General features: G+C 39.6%; 1 protein-coding gene across 2 annotated transcripts; it reads left to right on the top strand.

Moving 5' to 3' along the window:
• Positions 1–212: 212 nt before the first annotated feature.
• On the top strand, positions 213–15,748 carry lsr (lipolysis stimulated lipoprotein receptor). 2 transcript variants are annotated; one of them, XM_085472010.1, is made up of 11 exons: positions 213–449; positions 1,609–1,938; positions 6,199–6,318; positions 6,611–6,667; positions 7,638–7,784; positions 8,761–8,949; positions 9,164–9,217; positions 10,361–10,477; positions 12,447–12,747; positions 14,451–14,901; positions 15,102–15,748. In XM_085472010.1, exons 1-11 carry the CDS (start codon positions 410–412, stop codon positions 15,135–15,137), a joined length of 1,842 nt encoding a protein of 613 aa, XP_085328136.1. In that variant the 5' UTR covers positions 213–409; the 3' UTR covers positions 15,138–15,748. The 2 variants fall into 2 exon arrangements, with proteins under 2 accessions (XP_085328136.1, XP_085328137.1); XM_085472011.1 differs by lacking the exon at positions 6,611–6,667.
• The last annotated feature ends 5,646 nt before the right edge of the window (positions 15,749–21,394 follow it).

The raw sequence follows: 21,394 nt of genomic DNA, 5'->3' as shown, positions 1-21,394 counted from the left end.
GTACCATCTAGACGGTGGGTAAAACACGTAGCGTACTTCCTGGTTAAAATGTCACTTTAGCGAACACAAAATGGGCAAAGACGTGAAGAAAACGCCTTTTTTTAAAATAAAAACTTGGCCATTTCTCACGACTAGGTTTCTGTAGTGAAATTAATGCGCCGTCAACCGAAAAAATCAGCAACCACCTGTAAAACAACGACTTACACACGTCCCCGTTTTTCGCAACCTGTCTCGGCATACACCTGCGGGGCGTTCGGGTCCTCCCAAGTCTACAACACACAAAGACGCAAAATGGAGGTGTTACTATCTGTCTGAGGAAAATTACATGTACCTGAATACGTTTTTGTTTGTATATTTACGAATTAAAAATACTTAAGTCTACCGAGACCGCGAGGAAGCAAGATTAAACATGTTCTGGACGATAATCTTCGCCGCTTTAATGGCGACAGGTAAGTTGGCCTGTATTTGTCAAACAGGGTGGGGGCTGGGGAAACTTTGACATACAAACCGCCTTTCTAAATACTCTAGCTTTTCCAAAATTATAACTTTTTGTGGGCATTTTTCTTGTACTGATGGCTTGAGGTCTTTTAACGATTGTGTTTTGGGGGAAAACGTTTTTTAAAAAATTGACAACAAGGATTTTAAAACAACCTGTTGGGACATAAAATTAAAATGGCTCTTTCTTCTCGGTAGTTTTTAATATAATGCACTCGCAGACAAACAAACAATAAAATAAAAAATAGATTAATATGAATAAAACAATTTATGAATCCTATTTTCAAAGTAATTCTTTTGTTATTATTATTATTACTGATATTGTTATTATTCGACATATTTACAAAAAACAAACTTTTAGTTGAAAAAAATGCGGGTAGAAAAGGGTTTTTTTGTTTTTTTGTTGGGTTTTGTTTTGCTAAATACACCTTTTTGAAGCCTTGTGGGTTGGTGTTGGTTTTATTTGTAAACTTTAAATATTGGGGAACTGAAGTTGATTGAGAGGAAGCCGAATTGGTATCCAACGCATAGCCTTTGGATAAAATAATATAACTCATAATTAAGTGCAGTAGAAATGCAGACGAAAGCGGAGGGAGCCGAGTAGTTTTTGTATGATGTTGCATTCTTATAAACAAAAACGTCCACTATAACTCATGTGTGGTGATTTAAGGCTTGTTGAGGGCTGCATCCGGGCCTTACTTAGGGCTGTATATAGTAAACCTGTTGAATTATAATGTCACTATCACTAACTAGTCAACATCTTCAAGTATCACATACTTGGATAAAAAAGTTTTTTTTAACTAACTGTAAAGACATGACATAGACTTCAAAACTTCCTTTAATTGTAGTTCTGTGTTATCAGAACGTAGCCATCATAATCTAAAGCTATAGTGGTTGGAGCTCATGCAGCCAGACTCATTACAGATGAGGTGACTCATTACATGTACTCTCGGTGATACTAGAAGTGAAGAAATGGTGTTTGGCTCGTGCCACGCCTAGAGGATGTAGGATGCCTCTTTTTAAATGTCAGAAACATGATCATGATAATCACAGTAATAATACATAATTTGTGTCAATCTTCATTGTTAACTTATATTTTTGTTTTCTTTCTAGAATCCACTATGGGTGTATCAGTTCAATGTCCTACCAAGAGGTATGTCGTCATTCTCTTCCAGCCTGTCACCCTTACCTGTCAGTATCAGACAACGGCCACTCAGCTCCCTATTGTAACGTGGAAGTATAAGTCTTACTGTCGGGACCCGGTTCAGGCTGCACTCAATCCCAGCAGTGCAGACAACATTCTGTCTCAAAACAACCCCAACTATAACCCCACCATTGAGTGTGCAGACAACCAGAGGACAGTGCGAATAGTGGCCTCCAAGCAAGGCACTGCAGTTACCCTTGGCCCTGAGTACCAGGAGCGCAAGATCAGCATAACCGGCAGTAAGTTGGTTAATTAATACACTGAAATCCTATTAAGATATGTAACAGCCTTGGCACGACATGTTAGTCTGTAAGCAGTACCAAAATGTTGATGCTGTTCATCTGGACATAGCATTTTGAAAACTTGGATGAGTGATGAAATATTTCTTCCACTTAAAACGCTACATGCAGATGAACAGCTCAACATTTTGGGATTTCCTTACCCGGATGCTTGAGCATGAATCAAGATGTCTGTCAGTAATTCCTTCTTCTGTTGTAATTAATCTGGAAAATGCATAAACACTGCGAGGGTGTACATTTAATTTTCCTAAGGGGCCACAAGAGAAATTGGGTCTGTTGTGGAAGGCCATACCAATAACATTTAAAAAGATTGAATTAATACTGAGCAGAATTGAGTTCAGTTTAATGGTGGGGACCCTTCACAACAGTACCAGGTTCTCATTTAGCCACTTGAGAAAATAAATTGCCTGTCTCTGCAGTAGTTTCACATAGGGCTGTGCGATATGACCAAAATCTCATATCCCAATATAAGACATCTATCATAAAGTCATAACGTCATAACGATACAAAGCACAAAAAAATTTACATTTTCTGTAAATTCTGTGAATCGCGGGCAGCTCGACTCGTGAAGTGTTTCCAGCTGGGCGTCGTGTACCTGGAGTCGAGTGTTTGAACCGATGCATGAAACGATATATTTTTAGACATAAGTTGTAACGGCCGCTGTTTTCTTTGTGAGTATTTATTACACGGCGTGCTACGGGGAAAAGCCTGTTCTAACGTTTGAGTCTAAGGTTTATTTTTTAGCACCTGGCGGCTCTTTTTTCCTTCTCATCCGTAAATACTCTGCATACTCTTTCATAGAGCTGGGCGATAGAACGATAACGATATGTATCGCGATATAACTTTTACTCGATAGAGAAATTAAGCTATCGCGATAGACCTCGCCGCTCTTGTCCTCTTTAAAAAAAAAAAAAAAAAAGGTCAGCCAATCCAAATTAAGTAGCGCAGAGCCGAACCAATCACAGCCGCAGCGTCACGTCGCGTGACTTGTTACGTACAGCACAAGTGCCAAGCCGCACGTGTGTTTGTTTGGGAAGCAGCCAGCGGATAATGGAGCCAGCGCGTAATGGAGGAAATGAGTGTGCCGACTAGAAAAATCAACCGAGCGTGACCGAAGAGAAAACAGACGATGGTTCCAATGCCGGAGAGATTGTCGAACGGAAGAGCCAAAGAAGTTCCGTAGGGTGAAGGTATTTCGGCTATTTCAAGTCTGACAAAAAACAGAGTAGCGTGCACTGTAAATTGTGCCGAAAGCAAGTCTGGAAATACAATAAACTGGTGCATGCGTCACACTGTGCGCCACGTTATTGTTTCGGTGAAATGAATTTCTACAATACTGTTAATTCTACTCTCTGCAGTGTTTAAATGCTTACATATACACACAGTTACTGTCCGTCCACACATACGACTCTGTTCTGCTTCTATGCCCCAGCTTTGTTTACTTTTTCCCACCGAGGCTTCTAGACTTCTGATTGGCCAACATTTCTGCACGGTTAGGAATCTAGCGCCACCTGCTGCTTTGGCATGTTCATAGCAGCGTTTTCCTTCATTTCTGCCTTTATGTGTGGACGGGATTATTTTTTAAAACGAAAACGGAAAATCTCCGTTTTCAAAAATACCCGTGTACATGTGGACGTAGCCTCAGTCTCTGACTGGAAGCGCTAATTCGTCATTCGGCTTTTGTCAGACTAAAGTAACTGTTAAAACTGTTTGAAAAGCTCAGCTATACAACAAGGAGAGATTGAGAATTTACGCTTTAGCGGCTGCCTTTTGTGTAGTTTGCAATATTTGCCTTTATTTATCTGAAAAAGTCTCATGTTCCTTAAGTACATCTACCCTGTTGAACTTATTATGGGAAATAAATATTTAAATAAAAACAAGCTGCTGATTATTTCACATTTTACTTGTGAGCAACGGCACATTTAAATCTTACAAATATAGTTATTTGGCTTATATCGTGATAGATATCGTTATCGCCTGAAATGAAAAAAACATATCGTGATATGAAAAAATCTCATATCGCCCAGCTCTACTCTTTCATGTGATTCAGTTTATTTTGAAAAGTCTCAACAGGATCTTGAGCTTTATTGCGAAAGGTTTATGTGGAAAATAAACAAGCGGACACGCAATGGTTTTACCATCGTTGTTGATAATGACAAAGCATAAAAACAGGCGCTTGTCCATCCGTAGTGTGTTTAAATTAAATATAAGAGAAAGAGAGAACTTTAAGAAATCAATATAGCCACTACAATGACCATCACAACGATGAAACATAAACGTTTATTTTGCAACACCATGAAACAAATGATAGCGTAAAATGAAACATAGATGTTTTTATATCGTCATCCGATATACTGTATATCGTTATATCGAACAGCCCTAGTTTCACATTACATGAGAGCTATATATCACTTTTTTCTATTATATGTTCTGTTCAGATGTACTGAATTTGTATGAGAAAAGAAAGAATACTAATGTAAAGAATCTTACTGTTCTGTAGTCTTAAGTCTTACTATTCAAAGATCTGTCTGACCATCCATCCATCCATCCATCCATTTTCTTCCGCTTATCCGGGGCCGGGTCGTGGGGGCAGCAGCCCAAGCAGAGAAGCCCAGACCTCCCTCTCCCCAGCCACCTCCTCCATTTTTTCCAGGGCAACACCCAGGCAATCCGAGGCCAGCAGAGAGATATAATCTTTCCAGCATGTCCTGGGTCTCCTCCCGGTGGGACATGCCTGGAACACCTCACCCAGGAGGCATCCTTGTCAGATGCCCGAACCACCTCAACTGGCTCCTTTCAATGGAGGAGGAGCGTCTCTACCCTGAGCCTCTCCCGGATGGCTGAACATCTCACCCTATCTCTAAGAGAGAGGCCAGTCACCCTTTGGAGGAAGCCCATTTCTGCCGTGATTTTGTTCTTCCGGTCACTACCCACAGCTCGTGACCATAGGTGAGGGTAGGGACATAGATCGACCGGTAAATTGAGAGCTTCACTTTTACACTCAGCTCTCTCTTCACCACAACAGACTGGTACAGTGTCCGCATCACTGCAGCTGCCGCACCAATCTGTTTGTCGAGCTCCCACTCCCTTCTTTCGTTACTTGTGAACAAGACCCCGAGATACTTAAACTCATCCACTTGGGGCAGAAACTCGTCCCTGACCCGGAGTGGGTACTCCACCAATTTTCTGGCTGAGGACCATGGCCTCAGATTTGGAGATGCTGACGCTGTGAACCATTCCAAGGTGAGCTGGAGGCCAACAAACCCACATCATCCGCAAAAAGCAGAGATGAGATCCTGAGACCACCCAACTGAAATCCTTGCACCACTTGGCTTTGCCTAGAAATTCTGTCCATAAAAATTATGAACAGAATCGGTGACTTTGTCAAAGATCTATTTCACTCTTATTTTCAATACAAAAGGGATGGCATATTTCAATCCAATTGTTTGTTTGTTTTCAAACTGATTTGAAACATGGGTATTTTTGATGGGCTCACTCATTTTCTTATAAGTTGAACAGTGCTGCTAGGTTGCTGCTCTTTTTTTTGATAGATCTCAGGGTAATGAATTGCTAATAACAATAGTCTGTAGCTGTACTGTTTATTTGCTGTACGTTAGAATGTGCTGAAGTATGATGGGCACTGAGTAGATATAATTCTAGAAAAAAATCACAGTAAGGTGATGGATATAAATTCATTTCAGTTCAGGTTTATTTATATTGCAATAAATCACAAGGCAACTCAAGGTACTGTTAACTCCAAGATAAAGACCCCACGCTATTCAGAAGAAAACCCTAAGAAACAGACAATCCTCTTTGGGCAACTACCTGATAACAAGTGAAAAACTTCCTTTTAAAAGAAAGAACCCACGAGCAGAACCAACCCAGCTGCCCTGCACGTGTCCTGTTCAACGACCAGTTGAGTGCTTAGTCATAGCTGGATACCTGACTTGCTGGGGCCTTCAAAATGAGCAATGGAGTCTTAAAAAATATTCAGTGGTTTGAAAAAAGTAAAAAAAAAATTCTAATGTTTTAATTGATTTGACTGAGTCAATTAAACCACATACCTCTTGAGGGGCAGCTTGAATTTGGTAGTGTATAGTTCATGTATTTGAGGGTCATCTGGTAGACCCACAGTTTTTGAATAACAACTATCGAAAAACAATGACAAAAAAATGTACTAATATTAATTGTTACCCATAGATGCAGACCTGAATATCGCACAGACTGCATGGGGAGACAGTGGTGTCTACTTCTGTTCTGTCATCTCTTCTCAAGATGTTACAGGAAATAGTGAAGACTACACAGAGCTCCTTGTACTGGGTAAGTTAATTCCATTTATAGCCACTGCATTCAGGTACAGGTATACTCTATGCAGACACTTCTTCGTTTTGCTTTCAATTTCTTTCCCCCCATCCACAATATTGTGCTTACACATTAGAATATTTGAGAACAAATGCACAAAACCATTGGCGTGACATATTTTTCAAGTGGCTGAAAGGATAGGAGGGTATTTATCACAGGTTGAGTTCTTAAAGGGTTTTTAGAGTCACAGGTTGCAGGTAACAAAAGCAGACCACATAAAAATAATTGTGGCTTTATCTTTCTTTCACAGAGAGAAAGTCAAATTCTACTGACCTCCTGCCTGGCATTGACTTACTGGTTATGGAAGGTAGTACAAGCCTCTTGATATAGCTCAGTCAAGTTTCAGTCCCACAGTAGAGGCGTATGAACTATCAGGTTTAACCTTAAAGAACAGGAGCGTAACAATGAGGTTGGAGTAATGAGTAATTCCTTGCAAGAGTACAATTGGCTTGTGTGCTTTTTTTAAAAACATAACCACTCTTGACTCATTTTGCTAGAAAAAATTATCTGACACATGATAAATTCCTTTTAAGGTCACACTCCAGAAGTGCCTTTACATATAGGAAGAAACTGTGACTCAATTTGAAACCAGGCTGCTATATTTAAGGGTCAGGCATCATGTTCTGGGTAGAAATATAGGTTTATGCACTGCTCTGCTTTACTTGCTGTTTACTGGCATCCTTAATATCCCATTATGCTGTTATCTGTCTTTGTTTCTTTCTTTCTTTAGTGTGACTCAATTCACATGTTTGTATATCTAACTTTCAGTGTGAGTACAGGGAGCCTGTTACCAAAGTACATTCAGCCCTCATTCCCTTTTCTGTGTACACAGCCCTATGTTTTTCACACTGCTAACACAGTTTGCATTTTAGTTGATTCATTTCAATATACAGTGTCTTCTTTCTCTGTTGTTTTTTTTATGAGCTGCATGCATAGACTTGTGAACCGGCTTTACCGGTTTAAACCTTTTAAAAGTCACCATGGTTGCCAACATGTGTTGTTTATGTAAATGACAAAAATTGCATGTAAGTCTTATCTTGTGGAACTGTCTCGTCTGTTATGACTATTATTGTTAAGATGCATTTACATATACAGTATAGGTGTTTTCTGTTGTTGATGTAATACACAAATAAAGGAAATGTGGACCACTGTAGCTGTAGTTCAGGTTCATATGAATTTCATGTGTTTTTTTTCTCCTGGACTATGTCAGCAATTGAAGAAGAAATGTCAAATCTTAAATCTTTAAACAAATGCATTTAATTGTTGGTCTTTTGCAGACTGGCTCCTGGTTGTTTTGGTGGTCCTTGGCTTCTTTCTGCTGGTCCTCTTGATTGGGATTTGCTGGTGTCAGTGTTGTCCACACACCTGCTGCTGTTATGTCAGTTGCCCCTGCTGCCCAGATCGCTGCTGCTGTCCACGAGCATGTAAGTATCAAACGGAAAAGCCAATAAAATTGTGCATAACTTTCTTTAACCACATTTATTATTACTGTTTAATCCCATTTTAGACTCAAATGCGTCTGTTCCATTGAGTATCAGTGCGTTTTGAGATCATAACTTTAATAGTACAGCGTACAATTCACTATAGGGAGAGTTCTTTTACGCCAGCTTGCACAAATTTGTGTGTGGGTCTTTTTTTTTTTTTTACACACAGTTAGATGGTGGGAAGTGGATGAGCATTCAGCTTTAAATTTATTGCAGGAAGCCTGACCCCCAGAGGCTTTATTAATTAAATTTCCATAACTATGTTTAAAATGTAAATATGATCCTAAACCAGGAAACGGTTCACTTTAGTTTGGTTTCCTATCGAGACAACCCTGAACAAACTGGAGGGGAAAGGTTTTGAGGGTGCCTCCTAGTCAATTTTGCCTGTTAGCAAAAGAGAGAAAAGAAAATGACTGTGAGCTTATTTTGTGGTGGGAGCCTATACTAATAAATCAAACAGAGGAAACATTTTGACAACTTCTCTTTTAGTAGAGTGCGTGTAATGCTCAGCCAACAGCATCATCTTGTTAACATATTTTAAAAGCTAACTGGACTTCAGGTACTGAAATATTCAACTGGAAAAGTCATTTTCTTTTAGATTTTTTTTTAAAACAAGTTTAAGGTAATGCATTACTGTTTCAGCCCTCATTTACATGTTTGTAAGCCAGACTGTTTTCCCCTCCAGTGGGCATGGTTTTTAAAGTACACTGACTCAATGGGAAGTTGGGGTATTTCCTAAAAGGGTTAACAGAATACCTCTATTTATTTAATGGAAAGACAGTAAACTATTATCTGTTCTGTTTTAACTCTCAACAGAAAAATCACAAATTTTAAACTAATAATTTTACAGTCTCCAGCAGTTGATGTCATCTTTCACCAACATGCTTAAAACCAACTCTGTTCCATTGTCTTGCAGTGTATGAGGCAGGAAAAGCAGTAAAGAAAGGTATGGGGGATCAATATGCTTCCACCCTCTATGCTCAGAGTATGTATGGTCAGCCACCATACATGCAGCCTGGTATGCCTCTACTTCCTGTACCTAATGGGGTTGGAGCCCAGCTGCCTCAGAGTGGTTACGGTCATGAATATGATGGTGCTAGCTCAGGTAGGTGATACAAATTACAAACCTGAAAGTTCACAATGATTACTGTCTGTTGCAGTTTTCATAATGTGTTGTACTTCTGCAGCCATGAGTAGGAAAATTCAGTTAACTGTTGAATATGAGTTTCATAATAACAACGCAGAGGTTTTTACTTTGTGCAGAGATTAGCTTTGTGGAGTGCTTGTTCAAATTTGCTTTGTTTTTGTTCTCTATGTAGTGGGACACGGCTCCCAGGTACCTTTGCTACGTGAGCAAGACCGAGGGGACAACAGTGAGTAGAGTGAGTGAGTGAGTGAGTGAGTGTGTGTGTGTGTGTGTGTGTGTGTTGGGGGGAGGAATTAACCCACCCACACCCAAACAGGTGTACAATACACTGCGGTGTGAATGTTTTTTTTTGTTTATGTGGGTGGGGTATTTTTTTTTTTTTTTAATCAGTATTATCTCTCAGATTTGAGGAATTTCCTCACTTGGTGTGGTAAATTATGAATATAAACCAAATTTAAAGTGAGAAGATACATTTAAAACCTCACCTCACCTAAAACTGATTCTTTGCATTCTTACTCTCATCTTACTTTGATGTGGTTATGTTCACATAACTAGTGGGATTCCACCCACAATGTATGTGTGCATTTAAAAAAAAAAACTGTATTTGTGTGACACAGCTGCTTAGTCTGTTCACGTTTTTTTTATATACGTGAATATTTGTGTTTGAAGTTCTCTTTTAAATGTAAAATTGATAATTTGATTTTGTTGTATACATTTATTAAACATTTTATTATATTTTAGGATTTTATGCATCTACTTTTGGAAGAGCTCAAATATCTTAACACCACTTTAAATCTGTAGAACACCTTTTGATGCATATTAGCTTAGCATGTTGCTAGGCCAGTATGCTTCATCTACTTCGTTCAGGTCTCACTGTTGCATGACTGTCTTTATACACAAAGTTATATGTAAAATATAGATTAGCAGTGAATTGTATCTAATGCAAATAATTTTGTTTTCCATGCGCTGAGAGCAGAATTGTGCTGTCAAAGCTTATATTTACTCTAATGTTGCAATACTGACAAAATTATAAAGATTTTATAGTTCTCTTAGTTCCTCTAATAGCATCATGCTGACTCTGGTGTTTCTTCACCCAGAAAAAAATATCACTTTTGGTAAAAAAGTTTTGTAAACAAAACATCTTTGTTGATTATACTCTTAATCAAATGTCAATAATTTACAGCTTCTCATAAACAAAGCAGCGCATATGAAAGAAAAAAAAAAACAATGTATGACAAACCTGTGCAATAAAGGGATTTCAACTTGTCACAAATATGAAAGCATTTTTTGATGGTTTTGATAAGAGTATGCAAATATTGAAAGAAGCTGAAATCATTCACTATATTTGAACTTATTCTCCTCACTTCAGCTCGCAGTGGTTTTCGAATCCAGGTGGACCCTGACGGGAACGCAACGCGTGCCATTTATTATATGGAGAGGGAGCTTGCCAATATGGATCCATCCAGGCCTGGCAACTATCAGCGCTGTGAGTAACTGATTGCTTCCTATTATTCCTGTGTAGCAGACTATATTAGATTCTGTGGCTGGAAGTCCTATATACATTGATTGGTTGAATTTTGGTTTAAGTGCAGTAATCTTTATTAAACAGGAATAATATATATTAATACATGAATCATAAAAATAAAAATAACTGCAGATAAAAATCTTAACTTCGGTTTTCATCCTCACAATTTGGTTAAATAATACAGTAGATTATGATCGTTGAAGCCAGTAATCAATAACAAGATTCAACTGAAAGTCAGATAAATGTAAATGCTAAATTAACTCCAAGATTTTCTGTCTGACATGAGTCTGACACAATTAAGCCAAATGGTAAATATTCTTTGTTTTTTAATTAATTAAAATACTAATAGTTCTGCTCTAAACTGACATAACTGCCTATCTAATAGTTTTAGTGGACTGATAATATGTAATGGTCATATAATTTAAGAAGACCATTTTCTGTCTTCCTGAGAGAGAGAGAGAGAGAGAGAGAGAGAGAGAGAGAGATAAAAAATTTAATATAATGTGTGTGTATATGTATGTAAAATCTGTCATCAACACTCATCAAGATTGTTGCTTTGTTAGAACAGACAGAGAGAGACTGCTTGTCTTACTCTGGAATTGTGGTTGTGATGGGGAAAAACCAGTACGTGATGTCATGTGTTTCCTGTTTCATTTGTCATTACCACTTTCCGCACTTGTGGTTTGTAGCTGGTAAATGTTACCCAGAAAACAATATGTCACAGGAACAAATTTTAACATTCTGCAGTCATGTACGTGAAAACTGACTGCATTTAGTAATACAAAATAAAATTACCGTATTTTCCGGACTACAAAGCGCACCCGAATATTAGCCGCACAAGCTAAAATCAGGGGGAAATCCTGTTTTGTACATACATTAGCCGCACCTGACTAAAAGCCGCAGGTGTTTCAATGTTGACTTATCATATGTAAAAGAATATGCACAAAGCGAATTGTCAGGAAAGAGATGGCTGTTTGGAGACATCACTTTTATTAATATTTTGAAAAACAAGTTATGGGTACATATTTGCATAACTTTTTAGGTATATGTACAAGTACCGGTAATTACAAGTACGAAACATGTACTGTGCTTCATAAAAGAGTAACAAATGTAGTACATAACAATAACCTACAGCACACCAGAAAAATTGATTCGGCCTACCTTTTAGGCTCAGGTGCAGCTACAAGGCTTTAACAAGAAGAAAAGTCAGTCATTCACCATCTTTCTCTTCTTCCTGCGCACTAAAACAACCAAAGTCCTCTTCTCCAGTGTCGGAAACGAACAGGCTCAGGATGGCTTCGTCATCCACTCTCCGCTTCTCTCCGTCGTTGTCACTTTCAAAACCAAAGAAATCCTCGTTGTCAGTGTCGGAGTCGAACACCCTCAGAAGGGCCGTGGCGGTGTCCTCCTCTCCATCATGCAGCAGTCCAGCCCTTCGAAATCCGTTGGTGATCGTGGATGTTTTCACACTTTTCCACGCTGTCAGAATCCACTGGTGGAGTTGGGCATAACTTGCTTTTCGCAAGTTTATCGCCGGTCATCATCCACGCCTCCCACTGAACGCGTAGCACTACTTTGAAGTTTGTTTTTCGCACTACTTCGTACGGCACTACGTTGTAATGTCCATCCGCCAGGCAACGTAGTGCCGTACAACAGCGGAACAAACAAAACAAATCCTCTTACGATATCACAAAAATCATGGACAATCCATAGAAAAGCCGCACCTGACTAAAAGCCGCAGGGTTCAAAGCTTGTGCAAAAAGTAGCGGCTTATAGCCCGACAATTACGGTACATAAATTACAACAATTGTTACTGATTGTGGCCCATTGATAGCTGCAGAGCTTTCATGTTGTTACTTTTCTGATCCTTCTACTAAACTCAATTTTATTTCCTCTGACCTGCATTTCTTTTTCAATTTTCCTGTCTCAGTGGACAACATGACTGAAGTCAGTTCCTTGCACGACAGTAGTGGATCTGAGCCTCGAAGCCGTGGAGGTCGTTCCCAGCCCCCGCATCTCCCCACAGTGTATGACCATGATGAAGCTATGAGCACCATCAGCAGCGTTTCCCAGCAAGGCCGCCGCCGTGATGATTACCCGCAGCAAAGAGGAGGTTACATGGAGAACCGCGTACGTTCCCGCTCGATGGACAATCTTGACGATATTGGACGGCGATACCCCAGAGACGACTACCCACCACAACGCCGCCCAGACTCCAGAGGAGGAAGAGGGTGAGTGTTAGTTTCTCGAGTAACCTCCTTGTTGCGATCATCACATCATTTAGCAGAGTTTTTTTTCAGCATAATCTGTACCATGTGCAGCATCATTGAAGTTTCACAGTAATTGTCTTAGTATAAAGATGAACCATGTACATACATGGAGAGACATGTGCAAATTGTTTAACTGAAATGTTCAGTCACCCACACATAGTGTCAGTTCAACCGCAACCTTTCAGTATCACAATGTTATCACTTTATCAAACTTAAATATATAAGAATAAATTAGATATCTTGGCACAGAAATTCTAGCAGGTCTTGTGTCATTTTTGTTCAAACAATCAACTATGTCTGCCTAGTTAAGCCTTGGCTCAAGGTAATTTCCAAATGTGTTTCATCAGAGTGAAGGGAATTGTAAACTAATTTAGCCTGATGACAAAGTGCAGCTGACAAATTTGCCCTAGTTTTTTTTTTTTTTTGTGGTTTACATCTTCGGTGATGCATGTACTTTCCACGCAAGCTCACTAAAGAAAGGATCCATATTAGCATATCACACCATTTACCTTTTGTCATCGGCTTGATGTTTGAAGATATGTGCAGCAAGTCATTTAGTAAAGTTTCACAGAGATTTCAGACATCACTGTTAGTCATGAGTTCAAAATTTATTTCTTTGTCGTGTTCTCAACACTCAACACCTTCAGCGCACTAATTGTTGTTGGGCCTTGGTACCCAATCTCAAACTTGATGTCCTTCCCCCCCACCCCCGTCCATAGCATTTCTGTTGTACCTCATTGATCTCTAGTTGTGATATCAGTTGCCTCTTCCAGATGTTGCACTGAACTACTAGTTGTTTCACAGTTAGTCTAGATGTCAGGTATAGAAGATTCCATAATTCCCACATCTTCTTCGTGTAACCTCTTCTGCTGGGATTGTGTAGTAGCATTCCGACAGCTCTGTGGTCTGCACCCTTGTACCTTCATGCTCCTTTGTTCTTTGAGATGTAATGTATATATTTCATATGGAAGCTGATATTTAAATAAACCTAATTTCTTTTCATATATGAGAGATGTGGAGGGGTCTGGAGAAGGCATGGAGGACATTATGCTGTCTGTAACATGATTTGGCATGATGGTGGTGGCTCAATGATGGTCAGGGGAGGCCCTGGTCCAGATCTGGGACGATATCCCCCAGGACACCACCAGTCTCATTAGAAGCATGCCCTGAAATTCTCAGGCATACATACAAGCACATGGGGACCATACAAACTACTGAGTACCATTTTTGTGTTGCTGCAATGAAATTTCAACAAAATGGACAAACAAAACTTTTTTGGGGTGTGTTTGAATTCAACCCTCTGTAGGTTGATAATCGTCATTTCCATCAAGCGATGTGGTTGGTATCGTTTCACTCCTAGCACATGATCCAGTCTAGTATGTATACCCAGTTCTGTAAACAGATCTAAAGTTTTCCTTTAGTTTTTTTTTTTTTTTTTGAGCAAAGAAGATATTTATATGTAATGTTGATAAGACATACGGACATTTGGGAACCATAACCTCCATCCCATGTGGAGTCACAGTATCATGAGTAGTTAACCTGTTACCAATTACAGATGCAATGTTTGGTTGTAAACATCACCTGAACTTTAAAGTGAGACTCGGAACACGACAGTAGCTGAAAACAGTTCAGCAAATTCAATGTGCTGTTTTGTGTTTCTTTAGCTCTGATGATGGGTGGAGCAGCAGCGCCCGGAATGGCTATGATCGTGACTATGATGACCGCAGACGTCGTGACTACTCCCCCGATCGCCGGAGAGGAGAGGGTGGAGCCTACGGGGATCTCCCAGGACGGCGCAGCCACAGTCGTGACGATCTAATGGATCTGGAGAGGGATCGCCGGTATGGTGGTGGTGCAAGGGGCGGGCGCGAGGATTACGATGACAGTTTTCTACGAGAAGCCATGGAGAGGAAGAGGATGGGTGAGCAGCAGAGGGCGCGGAGCCAGGAGCGATTGGACAGCGAAAGCGACCGCTCAGATCGGGGGAGGGGGGCACGTGGGCCACCTCCACTACCTGTGAACCCACCCTCTGGAAACCCTGGCCGGCACAATGACTACCCGCCTCCACCACCACCGCCTTACAGTGAAGATGAAAAGAAAAGCAACCTCCGCAAGGTGAGTCACAGAAGTTGAGATTGCTGTAAGTGTATTGGTTTGATGATAATCTATGTTCTTACTTCTTATGAAAAGGCAAAAGTCAATACTGAAATTACTCTATTAATACATCTTCAGGGCCAATGACACATTGCTTGTTTTTGATCAAGAGAGTCTGTTTTAGTTTATTGGGTGAGCTAATGAGTTTTCTTGTTTTGCAGAATGGAGCTGTGAGTCGGGAGAGCCTGGTTGTGTGAAATAAAAACCTAAAGAGAACAAAGTACAACAAGGATGCAGCATTGATCTTTAAAAAAACAAGAGAGCGACTGTAAATATTTATTGCACTGCTAATTTGTTATGTTGATTTAAAAATGTCATAATTAGTCCTAAATGTGATTGTATGCTTTTCTAACATGGACGAGGTTTGCCTTTTCATGTACACAATATTTTGGCTGCCACAAGTGCCTTACAGTGTACATAATTTTATTTTTAGATAGTTAAAAATATCTCATCTCAACAATTACACATATTCAGAAGTTTTATATAGTTTCATTTAGCTGATGCAGGTATTAATGCAGTTTATGGATGTCTGTTGTTTTTGCATTTGTGAAAAGTAAAGTGACTTTTTTATATGAATCTGTGTGCATTTAAAGGAATTTGTCTAGCTTTTTTGTTACTTGTCGTATTATTGTGTTCACTTGTTTTAGATTCCTCGTGGAACAAAATACTCCAGAGACTTTCTAACGCTAAATTGCAATTTTAACCTTCAGTATGTTGTACATAGGCATCCGGAAAAACATCTTACTGCAAATATTCATTTTGATGTGTTGAAATCTAATTTTAAAATAAAGATCTTCTTGCCAGGCCACATTGTTTGAGCTAAAAGTGTTTCACCACTAGATGCCACCATCTTGTTAGTATGCTGAAGCAGTGATGCTGTTTTAATGCAGCATTTTCTCTGTCCAGCAATTATTAATTCCTATTAGATTTAGAAATGTTAAGACTTTGATCAACCTTGCTTGTTGTTCAGTAAGAGATGATCAAATCGAGATTATTATTTATTTGTACCATTGTGAATTTAGTACTGGATAAGTATTTTGGTTTCTCCCTCTTAAAAGAAGAAATGTTAAAAACTATCTTCTTTGTCATTGTATTTGTTACGATATATTGCTACAAACAGAAGCAAAGGTACAGTGTAAACGAAACCATTTTCTTTTTTAAAGAAAAAAGGTATAAAAACATGATTTAAGATCATACCAGTGTGTGTGTGTGTGAGGGACCTATTCAAACATCACAAATCACAGTGTTGAATAAAAACCCGGACTTTAGTCATTGCCTCCTTGGCTGTCTCAACATAATTGAAATGTAGACTTAATAAAGATAGGATTTATTTCAGAGGTGTTGCGTCATCTTTCAGATATGGCATTATTTCAGTTGCCAGTGGCTCCTCTGACGGTTGCTAAATATAAGTAAGAATGTCTGACTTGTAGGGGCATACTATAGGTTTAACATAAGACAAGTGTCAAGTTTCAGTGGTCCGCTCTTAAAGTGACGCAAGCTGGGGGGGGAGGGGGGTTTAAAGCCAGTCCGCAGTCTTTGCCTCCTTCACCTAAAAAAAGATTTCACTACGAGTAAAAGGTAAGAAGAACAAACCAACTTTTATGTCAGATCACCTGAATAGATTCTATAAAATAATCTCCCTGTTCTACAGGTTTCTGGATTTCCGCCACTTTGTGTTTGTCCCTACTTCATGGGTGATGTATCCTCCTCACACTACATCCTCCTAGCTGTTCAGCAACACTGAGGTTCCTTAAGGGTGTTTACAGTGGCCAAGGTTTGTGCAAATGATCCTCCTTTGATCACACAGTGTCAGATGTCAGAGTGGTTACGTGCTTGCGGCAAGAAGTCATGTTGAAATCTTTGTTGCCATATTTGGTCTCTTATCACTTAATGAGAAAATCTAATTCTGACAAGTAAACAATCCGTCACTCTGAATGAGAAGTGGTGTTTTGATGCAAGTTTTGCCAGGCCTTCCAACTTGGTGCTAAAGTTAGACAAGATCCAAAGCCTCTATGTGTAGGGTTTGTGGTGCTTTGCTTTTTGCTTGTCTTTCCCCCCAATTATTAGCTCTCTGTGACTGCATTATCAGTGACTCAGCTGCTGCATTTTCTACAGATTTGGTCATTTAAAAGTATTTTAAAACGGTGAGAATACCTAACATGTGACTGAGAGGGAGGCAGGGGGAATGGTGAAGATGCTAGTTAGTAAAGCCAACGCACAGTGAATAGAGGTGAAGAAGTGAGCGCAGGTAAGATTGAGGGAGTTGAGGGCAATGTCAGAGTTAAGGATGCAAAGATTTTCAGTGGACGTGACCTCAATAGGCAGGGTGAGAAATGAGTATATCAGAAGGACAGCTCAGGTGCAGTGTTTTTGAGAGATAGTTAAGAAAGCAGGTGGTAGGGATAGAATAAGATGGATAATCTGCTGTGGGCCCCCCCACACAGCTGAAAGAGGAAGTGCACAATCTAATGTGAAGGTGTTTTTTTTGTTGTTGTTTTTAACTCGGCGAGGGAATCTTAAATCCAGAGAAAATCATGAATTACAGTTTTAAGGTAAGATCAGTAAATTCTTCTGACGCAATTGAGACTGCTTGCCTCAAGCAGCTAATTGAGCAATACGAAGTAATTTACAGATATATATATATATATGTAAAATTGTAAAGTTTTTCATTCAATATAATAAACATCCTCACTTTTCAGACTTTTAATTATCTACATAAACCATATTCAAACATCTGCCACCATTGCTTTAATTGGGATACACAAAACAGAACTACTTAAACTGCAAACCATATTACAGTTGTGATGCTACTCATGGTTTCTTTTCAATACTGAGATCCAGCTCTGAGAAAACCAGTTACATGCACAGTAATCTCAAGAGAAGCAGTTCAAGTTCATCAGATAGAGCCGCTGCATATTAGTAAAAGCACGCAATATAAATGTGTTATCAAATCAAATCAAAATGATTTGATTTGAATATAAATGTGTTATAACTTGTTTATTTAAGTACTGTGACAAAGATAGGTACAATGGAGGTAAGAAAAGAACAAAACATACATTTGCTAACCAGGAAAACAAAACGTGTATTACAACCCACAAGAAACAACATGTGGGCTAATTTATTGGTCAAAATGTAATTCCTATGCAGAAAATGCACAACTTACTTTGACTTTTCCGCTTTCTTTTTAGGTCTTAGTGCATTTTAACGTGTAACTTTACATGTTTTAAATTATCTTGATATTCTTTCTCATATCTATGAAAAAGTGAGTGTTTTGTAGCCTGTTTTAAATGTTTTTCATGCTCTGCCTGTGTTCTGTATCTCCAGAGGTCTTCCAGAGGCAGTTGGCTGGCATTTTTGTCTAAATCCAATAAGCAGAAAATTCATATTACACCCACATCAGGCACACTTGACATGGCAGTAACAAATGATGCTAATGTGCATTGTTTGTTATATGTACAAAATGCTCCGGTGGAGAAAACTCCATTTATACCACTTCACTACCAATTTAGTAATATTTGTTACACTGGACACTTCGGACACATCATTCAGTAAATATCTGGTCTTTATGAGTCCTGATAGATGATCAAAGGCAAAGACAGTAGCAATCATCCGTGCTGCACATCTGACACAACTCCTCTAAATAAAATAAGGCTCAGCTGGCTGGTTTGTGAATATTTGTGAAGACAGTTGCAGTACAGTTACAATCATTTAAGTCATTTAAGTTGCTTTGTATGTTTTTGTTTTTTCTTCTTCCTGTGGTAATAACTACATTTTACTTTACTTGCCACAGTCTTTTGCAGTATCATAACTGGAAGGGAAGCAGGGGTCCCACTGTTGATAGGACAACACAGTTTGTAGAGCAACTTTTTGTTCACTTACTGTTTCGACTATGCTTTCTTGTGCTGTGAGGGATTATCACTGACGCTTTGGATGTCAAGGACACTCCTATTACAGTGGCTTAGTCAACTTGACTCAGTGGTTGGCCTGTTCGCGACCTGTCTGATAGTTTGACCTATCCTGTTTTATGCTCTGATGACCGTAATGTTGGAGATTTTGCCATATTACCATATCTTAACCCTCTACAGCATAGCGTAGACATTTTCATGCCTTACACTGGCCCTTCAAAAAAAAAACCACTTTGTTTTTTTTGTTTTTTTAAATAATGCTACCAGACACATCTCTATCCAATAAAATGATGAGTTGAAGATGGTGTGACTTTCATTCTTTGGGGGGAGGACCCCTTTCTGCAAGCTGCACTACATGAGAGACATCTCCATTAGGAGGCAAAATAAAGATCACTATTTTACATGTTTATAGTGAAATAAATGTATATTAAAAAATACTTGTATGTGCATGAATATGTTAAGAAGCATATTTGATTGTTTGTTCTACTTTTTAAAATTTATTTATACAGTAAAACTGTTAATTTTCATTCGTGGCCTCAAGGCAACACTGTGCAGTTAGCCCAATTTTTTTCAGGCAATATAATGCATTTGCATATGTGTGTAGAGATGTGTTTGTGTGCATTTATATGATCATAGTCAATGTTTTTTTACTTTACAATCTACTCATAAGTACAGGACATGGATTTAATACCTTTTATGGAAGGAAACCAAGGGAATGTGCACTTCCTGTCCTCAGAAAGTGAGGACAGTGAGCTTTCATGGAGTGACATTGAAGTAGAGGAGTGGATCCCTGAATGAGGCTTGCGGGACACTTAGGAGCTCAGGGGTCAGGGGTCAGTTGGTAAAGTAACTGTGTCTGTGTCTGTGTTAGTGCCCACATAGCAAGCAGGTCTGGCCAGGATCTGGTATCAAGTCGGCACTGCTGGCTGACTTCTGGCATGATAAGACGTATGTCATCCAGATATGGGACAGGCCTGGCATAGATGGCATGCCATATCTGGCTTGATTGTGGCTTGTTTTATGTGGCCCAGGCCTACAAAAAACAGGTCTGGCCCAGATCTGGCATCAAGCTGGCACTTCTGACTGACTGGTGTTTTGGCAGAGTGTATGTCAACCAGATGTGTGCCAGGTCTGGCAATGACGCCACTATTTATGCGATGGCATGTCATATCTCAGGTGGTAGAGCAGGTTACAAACTGATCGGAAGGTTAGTGGTTCGATCCCTGGCTCCTCCAGTCTGGATGTCAAGAGTGTGAATGTGTATGAATGTAGTTAGGAAGCACTCAGTTAAGCAAAAGTGGCATGTTGTATAGAGCAGTTTGAGTAATCTGGGAGAGTAGAAAAGCGCTATATAAAAATCAGTCCATTCATTGTCTGAACAGAGTTTCGGCATGTTACTTTTGCACTGTTTTGCATGTTCTGGCACATGTTGTTATTACATGGCTTGATTAAGGTACACATTAGGATGAAACCGTTCTGGGCCAGCACAGGGCCAGCAGTATGTCTACAACTGGCCCGTGGCTGCACACCACCTACAGATGGCCCACATACCGCAAAGAATGACGGCCCTTTGGTGGCCCAGACCTGGTTTGCCAGAGGTAATCCACACATGGGCCAGGACAGGACCACCAGTGTGTCTGAAACTGGCCTTGTGCTGGCCCATGTGTGGGCCACCTCTGGCAAACCAGGTCTGGGCCACCAAAGGGCCGTCATTCTTTGCGGTATGTGGGCCATGTGTAAGCACATTGTGTGGGCCTGATCCAGGCCATACCAATTTTGCTGTGTGGGTGTGTGTGTGGTCATGTATTACTTATTGTTGTAGGGACACAAATTTGTTTACACAATCACATTGTGAGGTCTCGCCTACTTTATGAGGACACATCGCAAGGTAAATCATTCAATTTTAGGGTGAAGGCTTGAGTCTGGGCTAGGGTAAGGTTCAGGCAGGGACTTGTGATGGATAGAGTCAGGATAAGTCTCCAGGAAATGAATGTAAGTTAATGTAATGTTCCCAAAAGTGATGGAAACACAATGCTTGTGTGTGTGGGTGGGTGTCTGTGTGTGTGTGTGCGTGCTTGTGCGTGTGCGTGTGCATGGGGTTAGGGTCAAATGTTGGATATTTTGGTGTTTTATTGTTCTGTGAAATGTTTACATTGTTTATTTGTTGTGCATTTATTTGTTCATCCTTGTTGTACTAATACAACTTATTATAGAATAACTTGGCATTTTACTACCCTTGTCGCACAGTGTTGCCTTGAAGCAACAAACCAATATCTGACCCTAAAGCTCCCCCAAAATAGAGAAAAATATTTTTTTCTCCCAAAATTAAGAAGTCATGCAGTAGAGGGTTAAGAAATCTATTTCACTGGCTACAGTGTTGTCATAACGATAGAAATGGCAGCCAAATTGTAAAAAATTAAAACTGAAAAAACAGAAACAATCTTAAATTAAATAAAATAATCCTCAGCTGGCCTCCCAATCACAGTTTTTCTGTGCCAAAGATCCAATCTGCTGACAGAGAGAGCGAAAGAGAGGAGGGAGGAGAGAGA

This window comes from Copadichromis virginalis, linkage group LG11, assembly GCF_057382275.1.
Source record: "Copadichromis virginalis isolate Kocher_CV1m ecotype Utaka linkage group LG11, C_Virginalis_male_GT1.1, whole genome shotgun sequence".
NCBI classification, from domain to species: domain Eukaryota; kingdom Metazoa; phylum Chordata; class Actinopteri; order Cichliformes; family Cichlidae; genus Copadichromis; species Copadichromis virginalis.
Note: the sequence above shows the minus strand (reverse complement) of the source record. Positions and strands in the feature narration are given on the sequence as shown.